General features: G+C 41.2%; 1 protein-coding gene across 2 annotated transcripts in view; it reads right to left on the reverse strand.

Annotated features, from left to right (window-relative positions):
- Positions 1–444: 444 nt before the first annotated feature.
- Positions 445–17,944, reverse strand: part of PHTF1 (putative homeodomain transcription factor 1) — a 214,143-nt gene continuing 196,643 nt past the window's right edge. For both annotated transcript variants that reach the window (XM_077481561.1, XM_077481560.1), the window contains 2 exons: positions 14,326–14,451; positions 445–1,364 (listed from right to left, as the gene is read on the reverse strand). In XM_077481561.1, the coding sequence (XP_077337687.1) occupies positions 1,344–1,364; positions 14,326–14,451 (147 nt within the window). In that variant the 3' untranslated portion in view covers positions 445–1,343. The remainder of the gene's footprint in view (positions 1,365–14,325; positions 14,452–17,944) is intronic.

Genomic DNA, 17,944 nt, shown 5'->3' on the forward strand with positions numbered 1-17,944 from the left:
AGTTGAATAAGGATCAGATAAACTCCTGTTTACTGTGGCACATAATTCTAACCACAAATACATCATGCTTTTAAGTGGACAGGCTGTTATTGCTGTGAAAACAGCAGTTTCTGACAGAAATTCTCTGACAGACTGATTAACATTTTGTCTAAGCCAGTAAATAGACAATCCGTAAATGTCCTGCTGTTGTAAAGCTAAAAGTCCAGCATGCTCTTCAAAAGTGTATATCCAACCATAATGCTGGAAGTAAGCCTTGGCTGTAGTTGGACCGCAGTAGTTCTGGCAGAGAGAGCTGTGTGCAAATCAGAAAAGGAATCAAAGTATTCCCAGCAGTCCTAAGCAACAGGAAGGTGAATGAATCCATACAGTACTCATGTTTGAAATAAAATCCGGGACCAAAATAAAAAGAAAATACAGACAGGAAAATATACCAATTTAGGATAATTACATGGCAAAACCATAAGGATTTTTTATTTTTAGCTTTGCTCACAGTTTCATTCAAAAATACACTAATTTCTTCTTCAATAGAAGAACAAAGCATCTACTTCCCATACCTTTCTCGTGCCAAATGTATTTTCCCTGGTGAATCAAAGTAGCACATTAAGGCCTCATGCACACTACAAAGTTTAGCAGTGGTCTGTGTTTGGGAGTATTTTTATTTATTCTGGCTACTGAAATAAATGCTGAAGTGCTAAACGTGCCTAGTGTTTAGGTGCGTTTAGCAGCATCAAGCGTTTTTTTTTTCTGCAAGAACTCTGCTTCTCCTGGATGCACAGGCAGTGGATTTTCTGTCTTGTCTCTAAACTCTCCTGCCACAAGCCTGTGTGTGGTGCATGGACACACAGGCTAACATGCAGGGGAGTTTAGAGGTAGGAAAAACTAAATTGCCAGACACCCCTAGGAGCAGCTGTAAAAAAATGTCCAGTGTGCATGAGGCCTACATCTGACAAGGAAAGAAATACACTTTGGCACACATGCAGTTTTGCCCGTTCATTCTATCCCATTCAGTTGAACAAATTGATAGACATTATGTACATTTTAATCCAAGGTGCACCTGATACTTTTTGCAATACAGTACTTAATATTCAAAAAACGCATCCTTTTATAAATCAATAAATACATTTATAATTTTCTTTTTTTCCATAAAATAGATAAAATTTCTGCTATAAAAATTAATTTGGCATATTTGAAATAAATTCTAGACTGGAATACATATTCCTGTGGTTCCTGTTCATGCAAAGCTTGCAGCATGCAGCACAGATGCCCAAGCTTGCCTGTGAATGCCAGGGTTCCAGCACCAAATTCAGTGTGCCTGCATAGATATTTTCTTCTACTGTGGAAGGTCATGATTTAATTTTCCATAACTGTGAAAAGAGGGGAAAGTGAGAGAAATTACTGTCATCTGGTTTGCAAAGTATTGTACACAACATAGCAGAAAATATTACTAATACAAATGTATTTCATAAAAAAAAATTATAAACACAGTAATAACACTCTAATGCATAATACATCAAATAAGTGGAGAAAATGCAAAGAATTGAACAGCAAATTGATTTTCATCTTTGCAAGCATTCATAACAGCATGGAGCTAGTCTACATTATTTACTCAATAATTAAGAAACAATCCACGCATAGGACACTATCAGCCCAAAGTGGAACTAAACTGTATCTGAGCCCCACAAATTAAAAAAGCTATTTAATTCATTATTAATATTCAAAGCAAACTTTCCCCATCCATCCATGCCTCTTTGCTTTATTTTGTTGAGAAATCACTTTGAAAAACACCCCACTATCATTTCTAGCCGTGGACATCTTGAGTAAGAGCAGGTGATTCTTGAAGCATTTACTTCCTGCAAACCATCTTCCTTTAGATCAGGCATGCAGGCAGGAGGGTGTGCTTAGCTGGGAAAACCCTTGCCACCTCCAGAGAAAAAAAAAAAAAAGCCAATTAAAGGGTTACTAAACACTCGCGTTTTTTTATTTTTTTTTAAAAATAACAAACATGTCATACTTACCTCCACTGTACAGTTTTTTTTGCACAGAGTGGCCCCAATCCTCCTCTCCTGGGGTCCCTGAGCAGTGCTAGTAGCTCCTCCCTGCATTGAGTGCCCACCTCAGAGAATCGCTCTTTCGGTCACCCATGTGGGCGTGCTCTTGAGTCCTGCTTTTGCGTCCATTGACACAGAAAGCAGGACTAGGCACCCCCCCTGGTCATTGGATTTGATTGACAGCAGTGGGAGCCAATGGCTGCGCTGCTATCAATCTATCCAATCAGTACACGAGACACCAGCTAGAGCTGGTGTGCTCATCCCTGGAGAGAAGAAAACCGGGTTCAGGTAAGTAAAATAGGGGCACTGGGGGGCTGCAGTACTACAGAAGGTATTTCACCTTAATGCATTAAGGTGAAAAACCATGAGGGTTTACAACTCCTTTAAGACTCCTGGGATGTATGACATAATTTTGGCCTAAGCCAGAACCCAGGAAGCAACTGAAGAAATGTTAAAATAAAAAAAGCTAAAGGCTAAAATGCAATCTTTTGGAGCATGTTACACACATATTTAGGGTGCAACATGTAACATGTTCCAGCACCTCTCCCCATCCCCCTAACCCGCACAGGATAGCAGGCAGGGATTCCTCTCCCATCTACCCACTGTCACATTTAAAATTGGTGGCCTACACAGCTGTGTCTTTCAGTCACAGGAATCTGTGAATGAAGAAACTACAAGTTCTGTCTTTCACTGCGGCAAAAGGAACCTTTTGCACACAGTGCTATATTGCAACAAATGGCCTGGTCATTAAGGGGGCAAATCCTTCAGGGGCTTAAGTGGTTAAACATAATATGCCTTCCTATCTCTTAATCAATACTAGCAGTACTGTATAAGGATTAAAAATAGGTATTGTTGATTGAGAGAGTTTAGTTCTGCTTTAATTTTACTGGGACAGTAAAGAGCGAGGGAGTCCAGCCCACCTGATCAATGCCACTATAGTAAAAATGAGATACAGTAAGGTACATATTTGGACTCAGGCACAATTTTAGTTTTTTCAGGTATGTGCCAAACATATTCAAGCTATAGTTATATAATGGATATGGGCTTAAGGTGCATACTCAGATTTTATTTGAGGGTATTGTGGAGATGCGATCCCATGTCACAGGTGCATATAAGCAGTATATGCCTGATTTTGGGAGGAATACTAATTACACACCTGTGGGCTGGGTTCATAAACATGCCAGGAAAAGAAGTCAGTGCTCAGACTTGGAGACAGCTCTGCCCGGCAGACAGGAAGTCTGGCCAGAAGGGTTGCAGTAGGAAACGGCTCCAGAAGAAAGAGACAGGAGGTCTTGCTGTCTAAGACTGCAGGTGACAGTCTGTGTGTATGTCTGAAACAGGCAGGTGTAGCCTGTGACTAAAGCAGCACGAAGCTGACAGTAAGCCAGGAAGCTATCTTTTGTTTATACAGTGATGGTGGGACCCTCTGTGAGGGAAGATTACTGTTTGTTTGAACTTTTTTGTTTCCTTTAAATAAAAGTGGGCTGCCATGCCCTAAAAACAAGTCTAGAGTGGCACGTTTCTGGAAAATTGCATGCACCACTTGAACCTAATCACCCCGGATCGTCACAGTATGTACATCCAAATAGGAGGAAGGGTTTAGGAATTACAGCTCTTAAGAATAGCCACCCCCTTTTTCAATGGGGCCAAAAGTAATTGGACAATTGAATCAAAAGCTGTTTCGTGGGTTACTAATTCATTATTTCGTCATCAATTAGACAGGGAAAAGGTCTGGAATTGATTCTAACTGTAGTATTTGCATTTGGAATCTATTGCTGTAAACCTACATCTTGCGTTCTAAGGAGCTGTCCATGCAAATGAAACAGGAGAATGTAAGGCTTTAAAAACAAAACAATTCGATCAGAGAGATAGCGACATTGGAGTGGCCAAATCAACAGTTTGGTACATTCTGAGGAAAGAAGAACACACCGGTGAGCTCAGCAATATAAAAAGGCTTGGATGTCAGAAGACAACAGTATGGTAAAGAAAAACCCATTCACAACATCCAGACAAGTGAAGGAAACTCTCAAGGAGATAGGTGTATAATTATCAAAGTCTACAATCAAGACAATCTCGAGAGCAAATACAGACGGTCACCACAAGATGCAAACCATTCATAAGCCTAAAGAATATAAAAGCCATATTAGACTTTGCCAAAAAAACATCTAAAAAAGGAAGACCAGTTTGGGAAAAGCATTCTTTGGACGGATGAAACTAAGATTAATTTGTACCAGAATGACGGGAAGAAAAAAGTGTGGAGAAGGCTTGGAACAGCTCATGATCAAAAGCACACAATGCCATCTGTAAAACATGGCGGAGGCAGTGTGATGGCATGGGCATGCATGACTTCCAGTGGCACTGGGTCATTGCTTTTTATTGAAGATGTGACAAAAGCAGCCAGATGAATTCTGCAGTGTTTAGAGATATAATGTCAGCCCAGATTTAGCCAAATGCAGCAAAGTTGATTGGACAGAGCTTCACAGTACAGATGGACAATGATCCAAAACACACTGAAAAGGCAACCCAGGAGCTTTTTAAGGAAAAGAAGGGGAATATTCTGCAACTGAGCATGCATTTCACTTGCTGAAGGCAAAACTAAAGGCAGGAAGACCCATAAACAAAGAATAACCGAAGGCAGCTGCAGTTAGAGCCTGGCAAAGCATTAGAAAGGAGGAAACCCAGTCTTTGGTAACGTCCATGGGTTCCAGGCTTTTATTTTTTTATTTATGATTATATTTATTTGTCCAATTACATTTGAGCACCTGAAAATGGGACTGTGTATAAAAATGGTCGCAGTTCCTAAATTTGTACTTGTTATTCATGTTCAACCCCTTGAATTAAAGCTGAAAGTCTGCACTTCAAATGAATTTGGATTGTTTCATTTTAATTGTATTCTGGTGGCATACAAGATTATGAAAATTGTGCCTGTGTGTATGTGCAAGACAAATTGTAGCACAGATCTCTCAGAATTATTAACGCTAAACTTTCAGCAAACTTCTAAATACACAGATGAAAAACATGTAAAGTAGCGTTTTTTTTTCAAAGGGTTTGTATACCTATCCATTCAGTCATAAGTATACCTATTCTACTACAGTGAGGCAATAAAGATAGGTAACCTCCTTGTCCCCAAACTGTGACTGAACAGTGAAGTAGCTTTTATATCTTTCTGCAAGTACATTTTTGTCAGCACATGTGCACACAGAATATCTGATTGGCTCCTAGTGCTGCCCCATCCCATCTGGACTTAAGTACTGATGTACAGAGGGTTGATGCCAAATTAAATTTAGAAACTTATACTACAGCGCCTTGCAAACGTATTCACCCCCTTGGCATTTTCCGTGTTTTGTTGCCTCACAACCTGTAATTAACATGGATTGTGTGAGGATTTGCATAATTTAATTTACAGAACATGACCACAACTTTGAAGATGCTTTTTTTTAATTGTAAAGCAAACAACAAATAGGACAAAATAACAGAAAAAGTCAATGTACATAACTACTCACCTCCCTAAAGTCAATACTTTGTAGAGCCACCTATTGCGGTTATCACAGCTCCAAGTCACTTTGGATAAGTCTCTATGAGATTGCCACATCTTACCACTGGGATTTTTGACCATTCCTCCTTGCAAAACTGCTCCATCTCCTTCAAGTTGGATGGTTTGCGCTTGTGAACAGCAATCTTTAAGTCTGACCACAGATTTTCTGTTGGATTGAAGTCTGGGCTTTGACTAGGCCATTCCAAGACATTTACATGATTCCCCTTAAACCACTCAAGTGTTGCTTTAGCAGTGTGTTTGGCGTCATTGTTCTGCTGGAAGGTGAACCTCTGTCCTAGCCTCAAATCATACACAGTGGTACAGGTTTTGCTCAAGAATATGCCTGTATTTAGCACCATCCATCTTTCCCTCAACTCTGACCAGTTTCCCAGTTCCGACTGCTGAAAAACATCCCCACAGCATGATGCTGCCACCACCATGTTTCATGGTGGAGATTGTGTTCTTTGGGTGATGTGATGGGATTGCGCAGGACATAGGGTTTTCTTTGATGCCCAAAAAATTTAATTTTAGTCTCATCAGACCAGAGCACCTTCCTCCATACATTTTGGGAGTCTCCCATGTGCCTTTTCACAAATGCAAAATGTGCCATTTTGTTTTTTTGATGAAAGTAATGCCTTTCTTCTGGACACTCTGCCATAAAGCCCAACTCTATAAATCATACGGCTTATTGTCGTCGTATGTACAGATACTCCAGTCTATGCTGTGGAACTCTGCAGCTCCTCCAGAGTTACCTTTGGTCTGTGTGTTGCCTCTCTGATTAATGCCTGTCTTGCCCAGTCCGTGAGTTTTGGTGTGCTGCCATCTCTTGGCAGATTTGCTGTTGTGCCATGTTCTTTACGTTTGGTTATGATATATTTGATGGTGCTCCTAGGGATCATCAAAGATTTGGATATTTTTTTATAACCTAACCCTGACTTGTACTTCTCAACAACATTGTCCCTTACTTGTTTGGAGAGTTCCTTGGTCTTCATGGCAGCGTTTTGGTTAGTGGTGCCTCTTGCTTAGGTGGTGCAGCCTCTGGGGCCTTTCAAAAAGGTGTGTATGTAATGACAGATCACCAACTTAGACTATTGTGTTCTGATCCATCACATATAATTCAGATTAAAAAAACATTGAACTAAAGGCTGTAATGTAACAAACTGGGTAAAAGGCCAAGGGGGTTGAATACTTGTACTTGCAAGGCACTGTACCTGCCAAAAATACATATCCTAATTTTTTAATTAATACATAAATATACCAATTGATGTCATGTTATACCTGCCTGGTGTTTAAGTTTAATGGATAATCATGTCAAGCAAACTACCCATACTTGTTTCAAGATCTTAGGATTCATGTCCTTCGCATTATAGATAGATTCCCCCAAAACTCCTTTATTATTTCAGGGTCTTGCCAATCCCTATACCGGATCATATACTTCACATTTAGCAACATGAGCTACTTTGCCTGATTTATTTTCGACACAGGCTAAAATGACCTGCTTCCATGTTATATCAGCAGAGTGTCGGTTTGTCTGCCGGTACTCAAGCTTAAATCTTATTACATTGTGGCACAAATCACTCCCCTTGTCTCTCTCCATACTACTTTTGACATGCCTGGGTACATTTGGTGATCTTGAAGTGTTCGCCCTCTCCCCATCTATAACCTTATCTGGACCCTGCCACATTATAGACCTATCATTTTGAATGTGATGCTGCAAGTCTGGGACTCGCCCACCTCCCAATTTCCTCCTGCATGTGACAACCCGTTGGAGTTGCACTGGTGGCAAGACAAGGGAACTAGGTATGTTTATTAATACTTGGCACTTGAGGGTATCAAATCCTTTGATTACTTACAAGAACATTGGCAACTTTCGGCAAATGAGATCTTCCGATATACACAAATACACTACTATATTCATACTTTTAAATGGCAGTCCAATTCCCCCAAGCGAATTGAGAACTGCTGCCGCAAAGATCCCCTTCTAAAATGTTTAGTGTTTGACCTATATGCCGGAAGACCCCCGGAGCTGTGCAATAAAGTATTTTATCTCGTGTGTTGTGTTTTTTTTGTACTTTTATTTTACAGGTGAATGGGTAGGGGTACATTGTACCCCATACTCATTCACATAGGGTGGGGGGCCCCCTTATTAAAGGGGGCTCCCGGATTCCGAAAAGCCCCCCGTCCACAGACCCCGACAACCAACGGCCAGGGTTGTCGGGAAGAGGCCCTTGTCCTCAACAACATGGGGACAAGGTGCTTTGGGGTGGGGCCTGGTACGGCTCAGGGGGGGGGGGCGCTCGCTCGCCCCCCCTTTCCTGGCCGGCCGGGTAGCGTGCTCGGACAAGGGTCTGTTGTGGACTTGGGGGGACCCCACGCCGATTTTTTTTCGGCGTTGGGGTTCCCCTTTAAGTCCATACCAGGTGGCGGGGCCAGCGACGTCTCCTTCGTGGGCCCGCCTACCTGTAGACGCGCTCGAAATGAGCGGACTTTCCTCCGCGTGTGTGGGTGAGTCCGTTCATTTCAAAAGTAGGGCGGATAGTACGGCGGACTTAGTACACCGTATTAGTTCGCTGAAAAAGTGCCGTGTGTGGGCAAGTAGCCCGTTCGGAAAGTCCGACGGACAGTCTGGCGGGAAGTCCGCCAGACTAAGTATGTCGGACAGACGGCTACGTGTGTACGCGGCTTTACTTTTCCTGCCTCTGATACTCTTTGTATGCTAACTTCAAGTGTATTTGTCAGTTTTGTACTACCTATCTTACAAAACTGAAAACCCAATAAAATACTTTGTAACATAAGGAATAATCACGCATTATACAGTATGTACACTGACAACCTAAAGTTACATAGAGGCACCTTAACCCAGCAAAGCCTGTTCCAGACTGACCCGGCTGCATGGTGGCTGAGCAGTATTTATAACTTTTGATGCAGTTTACAGTGTCTATGTGGATAAGATGGAATGGTCTGTCATGTATGTTTAGTGAATAAAGCCCAACCTGGAACAGATCGAGCCTCTGTTTTCATCTGCAATATGCCTCCCACTCCACAGGCAAAGGGCCCTTGGAAGATTTAAATACTACATTAGCTTGTGTCATACAGACTTTAGTTTTTAAAAATGTTTAAAGCTGAATGTCTGGCACTTTGTACATCCAATGCCTTTGCAAACCCAGTTATTACCTTGAAAAAGTACCAGTGATATTATCACAGAGCTCTGGCACGGGCCCAGCAGCCCCCTCACAGAAAACTAAAAAAGGGAGTGGATACAAGACCAGTCGCCATGAACAAGAAAATAAGAGCAGCAGAGACTTGTCTTTAGTACTAGAATCTCCTGTACAGAGGCAAAATTTCACATTGGATTCCTGAACAAATCTTTAGGAAATACACAAAGTACACCAAGTAATAATACATATGCCACTTTCATTTAGACTAGTGGTCTCCAAACTGCGTGCCACTGTCTGGATCTGGCTTTTTGTCTTTATCTGGCCCTTGGGACACCATTTATCCCACAGATATGAGGCACTATTCCTCCCACTGACACCAAAGATATGGTACAGTTCCTTCCACTGACACCAGCGCTGAGGAACTGTTTATCCTACTGACAACCTTAATGAGTAACTATTCTTCTCACTGACACCATTGATGGGGCACCATTCTTTTCACTATAATTTTCTACTCCCACTGGCTATAGTCCGGCCCCCCTGAAGTCTAAAGGGAAGTAAACTGTCAGTTTGTTTAGAAAGTTTGGAGCCCCCTGGTGTAGAAAATACGTACTTATTCTGATGATCAGCTTTGAAAATGATGTATTTTTACAAAGGTACCCTTTAAACTACTGTATTAAGCTTATAATGCTATATTTTCTTTATTTGTTTTGTTAACTTTTTTTTCTCTAGCTTTTTTGATGAAAAGAAAAAAAAACACAAGTATATCAACTAATAGCCAAGAAAACAGCCGCCTCTTTTATCTCATGATCTCTATCTGTTCACTCAAGGGGACCACCATAAACTCTCTGCACCACAGACAATATTACCAGCTAATTAGTAATAATAGAGCCACCCACTGTTCTACAGCACATTGAAGAGTAAACTGTCATTGGAGGAAGTGGTAATAAAGAAAACGAATGGGTAAATGTTAAAATCATTGTTGTTGTTTTTCCTGCAATGACATCTATGTTGTATTAAAGCTGTGTCCAGGGTCCTTAAACCGCACAGGTTATAGGTATTTGGCAATAGTAGAAAAACATGTCATAATTATTTGCAGTGTCATTTAGTGGTTTAATAAATGGAATTTGGGTCACATGTTGGCGTGCAGAAGATAATGCCAGTCTGTAGAAGTGTACCACCAGCAGATAGCTTCTGCTTTTCACCTACAATAACAGTGTTTGGCTCTAGTTACCAGTAACACAGACATTTATTATAAGCAGCCAGGAGGATCATGGACTCGTTTAAAAATGGCTTAGAGGCTGGCACAATCTGCTTCACCAGCTGATAGGAGAAAACCATTAAAGCAGTTCCAGCACTGTTTTTTTGTCTTAATTACGGAGGCCCTGTCACTTAATCAAACCCAATCAAACATCATGTTTGAATTTATAAATATAATAGTGCTTAGTTTGTACATCCTACTGCCACCTCTGAGCAATCATTTTATTACACTATTGCAGAGTCAGAAATAGGAGAACATTTTGAAGAATTAGACACTTCAAATGTCTGATATTTCATATTATTTTCTTCTGTCTTCTGCAGCTCCTTCACTAGTACTATGTCACTTATAATTTGTAGCTGAGGAGTAGTAGAGCTACACCCAAACGTCTTGCCATACGTAAACAAAGAGAGCTGAGACTGTGATCTGGAGATGTTCTCTGAACACAAAGTAGGCCATCATTTTACTTTGCCTGAGGCAGTGTTCAGGAGAACTACTGCTAATCACAGCCTCAGCAAATGTTAAAATAATAGGCAAAACCTGTTTTTGATTTTAGATAAAGGAGGGTTATATATTTGCCGTCTGCATCCCATTGGGAAGATAGCTTCATTTCAAGTGCCACAGCCAAACCAGGAAGTCAGAGGAAATCCTGCAAATTAAGGGAATCCCTTGGGCCCCCTAGGTCTCCATTGGAAGATTTCCCCTTTGTTACTCTTCTTGAAACAACCCATAAATATATATATTTTTTAATTATTATTTATTTAAGGTACTTATATAGCGCTGTCAAATTTAAACAGCGCTTTACATATACATTTTACATTCACATCACTCTCTGCCCTCAAGGAGCTTACAATCTAAGATCCCTAACTCACATTCATACTTACGCATACCAGGGCCAATTTAGACAGGATCCAGTTAGCCTACCAGCATGTCTTTGGAGTGTGGGTGGAAACTGGAGTACCTGGAGGAATCCCACGAGGCACAGGGTAAATATGCAAACTCCAGACAGTTAGTGCCATGGTTGGGTTCGAACCAGCGACCCTTTTTGCTGCTAGGTGAAAGTGCTAACCACTACACCACTGTGGTGTCCACACAGTGGACAGCACAGTTTTACTTTCACTCTCAATGATAACGGTAAACAGGCCAAATCAGGTGTTTTAATCCTTCTTCACTTTATCCAAAATTAAAAAAAAAAAAAAAAATGTTGCCTTTAGTTCATGCTTGAACAAAGGGAGCTGTGACTGTGATTGGAAGTAGTTGTTCTGCACACAGTTGTAAGGCACCCATACATAGACTGAAATTCGGGCGATTGAGCATGAACCGGCTGAATTTCCATCCATCTATGGACAGGTTGTTTGTGGAGAAGTCAATCTACGGATCGACTTCTGTACAAGCATCCTGTCGGATTATAGCCAGCAACACTGATCAAAGTGTTCTGATGGCGGTGAAGGCTTCCTTCTGTCAGAATACAAAGCCAAAGTGGGAGTGGTTCCCCCATCTACCTCAAATGTGTGGATTGGGAAAACTGATTTTTTTTTTTTCAACCCGTTGGTTGAAAGAAAAATTGATTAATGTGTGGCCAGGACAAAGAAAAATGACAGCTCACTTTGTGTTTAGAGAGCATCATCTGATCACAGTCCCAGCTCCCTTTGCTTACAGTTGTTAAAGCTGTGGTTGGGGGCAGTTATTCTGCACACAGCCTCAGCCTTAGCTGCCAATTACAAAGGAATTATTAGTTGTGGGGGGAGTAGCTGAGAGTACCATGAAAGAGAGGAATCTAACATACTGAGGAGTATTAAACTCTTCTTTTCAACTTTGCAATAAATGAAATATTTGCCAAGAGGGGCAACAAGATATGCAATACTACCATTTTATAAATAAAAATATGTTTGCTTTTGTAACAGGTTCACTATAAAGGCAAGTATGGCAGCTTATAAGGTGAACCACATAGTACATATCTACATGGTATTTTTAATGGTTGAGTTTGCATTTTTGGTTGGACTTCCTTAAAAAAAATGAACCTCTCTTTTGTTCTGTTGAACATACCATTGAAAACATTCTTATCTTGGTCTACAGAAAATTTTGTGTCTATGATGTAGAGAACTGAGGGTATGAAGGTTTTAGTGGTTTAGCTAAAGACAACTAGGCAGGACTGACACCATAAACACTAGTCCACAAAATGCTGTGTTTTGTCAGCCCACAGCAGGATTTAGAAGCTGGGAGCATATCTAACAGATCAACAAGTATTTTTCTTTTCTTGCAGGGTTTGTAAAGGAATAACACACAGGCAAATGTGTATGCATTACAGAGATGTAATTTTGCCCCGACCTACGCTTTAAGTTTAATCATGCAAAATGATTAAAAATGGAAATTCTGAAACAAAAGGTTATGTGAGAACTCGGCTGTGAGATAACATTTTATAAGCCCTTAGGAAATGGATTGCTGCACAAATAACTAAAATATGGTGTGATCTTTATCTACATTATAATATATACAGTCTGCATTGAAGAACAAGCAAACAGAACACTGTATACTTCATGCATTTTAGATCAGAGATGTATGGACTATATGGCATGACCCATGGTGTCACACAATAGTTTTACGTAAGTCCCTAAATTATTTCTTAAGAAATTAATTCTATCCTATATCTGATCTCAGAACAATAGCGAACAAAAACTTGGTATCTGAGAATAAAAAGGTTAACACCACAGGAATACTTTAGTAATAATGGTCCCCTGGTTGCAATGAGATATGGTACAGCTATACTTTTCAACTTACAGTGTGGAAAGGTGATTCTGTTTTGCTCCGACAGAGAGAGTATCATTTTCTCTGCTACCCTCACCACAATGTGACAAGCTAAACTGCGAGCTTGAGATTCCTTTGCCAAGGATGCAGCAGGACTAGGGTAAAAAGATCTTATATTTTTATTTTTTCTAAAATATATAAGAAGCTGGCAAGTGATATTTCCTACTGATATCTAAAACAAAAGTATTTGTTTGGAGCAGAATTAACTTTTAACTGTTTTTTTTGTGTGCATTTGGGAATATTATTTTAGCTTTTAAAATCCAACTGAATTTTCAGTTTGAATCAGCTAAAACATTCCAGGTGCATTGAAACAAAAGGTGAAGGCAAAGTTATAGGGCTAGTGCACACCAGAACGTCGTGTGGCAAACCCGCGTTATGCATGCATTTCCCTCAACGCGTTTTCAAAACTCACTGCAGTTGTGATCTGCGGTGGTTGTCAATGTTAGCTTAATGACACCCCAAATGCAGGTTGCAAACGCAGTGCTGGAGATACCATGCAATCCGATTGCTGTGTGTTTTATAAAGTAGTGCATTAACTACTTTTGCTGCAGTCTGGTGCAGTTTCAGCTCATCCAAATGAATAGGCTGAAATCGCATTGCACCTAGATCATGTGAATCGCACAGGAACGCACAGCATGTTTGTGTGATTCATGGTGGGAACCGGCCCTTATGGTAAGTTTTTTAGAAAACAGCCAATGACTGAGTGAAAAAGCCTTGGTCTCTGTGTAGAAGAGATGGTCTGACATGCCCTCTTCTGAGAAGTTAGACCTATGGCTTTACAACAAGCAAAGCTTATGCTCCTTGCTGATTACAGAGCTCTAAAACTTATTTACCAGAGGGAATGCAAGACCTCTGCAAAGAGACCACTGCTTCCACACAGAGAACAAGGGAGCTTTTCTGCAGCATGCTGTCAGGTGACATGATTTTCTACTTAGGGCTCCTTCACACGGACGTGTCCGTGTACGGAGCCCGCTCTGCTCAGCGAGGGATTGCTACGTCAATCCTCACTGAGCAGGCAGATGACAGGTCCCTCCCTGCACACTGTGCAGGGACCGACCTGTCCGAGCGCTGCTCTCCCCTATGGGGGATCGGATAAACACGGACCATAGAGTCTGTTGTCACCCGATCCGAAGGCAAATGGAAAAATAGGTTTTTCCTCCGTCACACTTTTTCGGACCAGAGCAGGTTGGATGTCAGCGGACATGTCACCGCTGACATCCGTCCCTCCATAGACCTCTATGGAGTGTCCGTTCAGGTCCGCCTAAAAAACTGACAAGCGGACCTGAACGGTCGGTCCGTGTGAAAGGGGCCTAAGGTTTTGTCCACCTTCTAAATAAAATTAACTGTAAGACTTTGTACACCTGTAATGTATTTTTGATTTGAACTGAAAGTTTAGTTGGGCTTTATATATGGTTTAGACATTTTTTAAGTATATACTTGCACAAATATTTTAAAGGTAAACCCAAAGCAAAAAGGTTACAAAAAAAAAAGAACAACAAAACATAAGTACTATAAATTACTCACTCTGATATTGAATCCTAAAAGGTCACTTATAACACCAGATACCACAGAAAGAATCACGACACGGGTTATAGTATAAATTAAAGGGTTCATTGCAAGTCCATACAGCCTGAAAGGGGTGTCAATTTCCTGCAACAAAAATAAAAATATCTATATTATTTTTTTCAATGACTTGCGAATGATATTTTTACAACACATAGTAAGTACATTTCTTAGCAAATTACTTAGTTACATGGTCATTCAGGTTGAAAATAATCCATCTAGTCCATTAGGGAAAAAATAAAAAATAGTCCATCCAGTTCCATCAACCAAAAAAACACAAATAGAAAACCTCCATATACATCACCCTATACCCACAGTTGATCCTGAGAAAGGCAAATAACTCCTATAAAGCATGATCCAGTTTTTTCCAGCAGGGGAAAATAAATTTGTTTATGATCCCACAGAAGGAAATTTGATTTCCCTGGATCAACATTCTTTCATGTTTTTACCTATAAATGTCAGTATCCAGAAATTATGTAATTTTCTCTGAGCATTTGTATAATCAGCTCCTACAATATATCCTACAGGAGTGCATTGAGTTGGTGAAAATTAAGCTCCTTTACATGCTAAATACATTTATTGGCACGGAAACATAATTGGTTTGGTGCCCGGTTCCCTGCAGCATAAAACATTAATTTGAATCCACCTTAAAGTGGTTGTAAACCTCTGACATGAAATATGAATAAAGCATATCCCTCTATAGTGTGTACATGTCTCGATTAAAGTGGTTGTATACCTTAATTTGTAATTTTTACCTACAGGTAAGCCTATAATAAGGCTTACCTGTAGGTAAAATAAATATCTCCTAAACCTGTACGGTTTAGGATATATTCCCTTTGCATGCAGCCACTGAGTGGCACATGTGCTCTGAATGCCCGGATGTAAGGCAGTACTGGAAAATAATGGTGGCCACACACAATATTGACACTTTGGGCCCAATTTGGACATTTTTCATTTAGAGGTGTACTCACTTGTGTTGCTAGTGGTTTAGACAATAATAGTAGGTATGCACCGAAATTTCGGCCGGCGAAACATATCGGCCGAAAATGCCCTTTTCGGCAATATGCCGAAAGGAAAAAACGGCCGATAATTGAGCCGAAAATGGGGCGGGCCTGGGTGGGGGCGGAGCACCGCCCCTGGCGCCGCCCATCATGGGAGATCTATAACGCAGGAGAGCTGCCTCCACCGTCTGGTCAATAGAGCGCCGGGAACATCACAGCTTTAATTTTAATAGCTGTGTGTTCCCCCGTCACGTCCCGTCGCATACAGCCCCTCCCGCTTGTCTGGGGAACTGTGATAGACAGATTACCCGTCCAGATTGGACTGGGGGACAACACACTGGCCGCACAGGGGACAACACACTGGCCGCACAGGGGACAACACACTGGCCGCACAGGGGACAACACACTGGCCGCACAGGGGACAACACACTGGCTGCACAGGGGACAACACACTTATCTCTTATCATGCCGCCAGTCTCTGACCCTCTCCTGTATCATGCCGCCAGTCTCTGACCACCTCCTGTACCATGCCGCCAGTCTCTGACCACCTCCTGTACCATGCCGCCAGTCTCTGACCACCTCCTGTACCATGCTGCCAGTCTCTGACCACCTCCTGTACCATGCCGCCAGTCTCTGACCACCTCCTGTACCATGTCGCCAGTCTCTGACCACCTCCTGTACCATGCCGCCAGTCTCTGACCACCTCCTGTACCATGCCGCCAGTCTCTGACCCTCTCCTGTACCATGCCGCCAGTCTCTGACCCTCTCCTGTACCATTTAGCCAGTCTCTGACCACCTCCTGTACCATGCCGCCAGTCTCTGACCCTCTCCTGTACCATGCCGCCAGTCTCTGACCACCTCCTGTACCATGTCGCCAGTCTCTGACCACCTCCTGTGCCATGTCGCCAGTCTCTGACCACCTCCTGTACCATGTCGCCAGTCTCTGACCACCTCCTGTACCATGTTGCCAGTCTCTGACCACCTCCTGTACTATGTCCCCAGTCTCTGACCATCTCCTGTATAAAAATATTTTTTAAAAACAGTCATTTTCAGTATCGGTGCTGTTTCGGTATCGGTTTTCGGCCTAGTGTATTTTTCATTTTCGGTATCTGTTTCGGCACCAAAAAACCCATTCGATGCATCCCTAATTAATAGCTGTGTGTTGAGTTATTTTTAGGTGACAACAAATTTACACTGTTATGCCCCTTACACATGATCGGAAATTCCACCAGAAAAAGTCCGATGTGAGCTTTTGTGTGTATGCTCCATCGGACCAAAAAATTTAGAACCTGCTGTCAATCTTTTGCTGGCGGGAATTCCACCAGCAAAAGATTGAGAGCAGGTTCTAAATTTTTTGGTCGGAAAAAGTTCCTATCGGAAATTCCAATCGTCTGTACCAATTCCGACGTGCAAAATTCCTACGCATGCTCGGAAACAATTTGACGCATGCTCTGAAGCATTGAACTTAATTTTCTCGGCTCATCATAGTGTTGTACGTCACCGCGTTCTTGGCGGTCAAAAATTCTGAGAACTTTTGTGTGACCGTGTGTATGCAAGCCAAGCTTGAGTGGAGTTCCGTCGGAAAAACCATCCAAGTTTTTTCTGACAGAAAATCCACTTGTGTGTACAGGGCATTATACACGCTATACAGTCACTACATAAAAATATAATAAAATATTTACAAAAATGTGAGGGGTGTACTCACTTTTGTGAGATACTGTATGATACTAGCATATTACTCCAGTGTATAGAAAAGCTTAATTTACCCTGGAAACCTTGTCATGCATAAAGTGTGGAATCCTAGATTCACATGAGCAACAGTGATTGTGTCACATGCACCTTAGTCACACTGCCCCTGAAATGAAGACCATCACTGCGGACTGGATGATAAATGACCTAGGTTTCCGAAAGGTACGTTTCACAAAAAATATGAAAACGTCCATTTAGTATATACATTTATATACTACTCAACTGGTCAAAGTGTTTTTAAACTGCTATAAGTAGTTACGTATAATTATTTTTCATATTAAATAGATACTTTAATGGTTTGTGACCAATTGTATTTAAGTGGTTAGTTCGTGTTTTTTAGTTGTTTTATGTTTGCCTGCCCTGGTTACTGAAAAAAAAATGGTAGCCTATGGATAGCTGCCATGTGCTCTGATATTGTCATATTACAAACATTAGTGATGAGTGGTGAAACTGCTTGAACAACACTACAAGGTGGGTATTGGTTATTAAATAATTATTTGCTGAAAGTCTATTGTTAAGTGGCTACATTGCAAGGGGGATGCTGACAGAACCAAGGTCTCGCTACACAGAAAAATACATTATTTTTCAGATAGACAGGGTATTTATAACTGCTGAGAAGCATGTATTGCTTACTGGAATAGGTCTTTGTTATTATCATTTTACTGCATGTGTGTGCTTTGGATCCAAATAATATGGCCCGTAATAAAAATAAAATATCATTATTGTTATTATTTAGTAGTTCCAGCACTCAGTGCCGGGCAGCTGTTGTAAAAGTTGATAAATCCGGACATGGAAAATAGAACAAATATGCATGAGAGCCTATTTATAGT

Source organism: Lithobates pipiens, unplaced genomic scaffold (genome assembly GCF_037356315.1).
Source record: "Lithobates pipiens isolate NorthernLeopardFrog02 unplaced genomic scaffold, aLitPip1_a1.2 Scaffold_16, whole genome shotgun sequence".
In the NCBI taxonomy this organism is placed as follows: domain Eukaryota; kingdom Metazoa; phylum Chordata; class Amphibia; order Anura; family Ranidae; genus Lithobates; species Lithobates pipiens.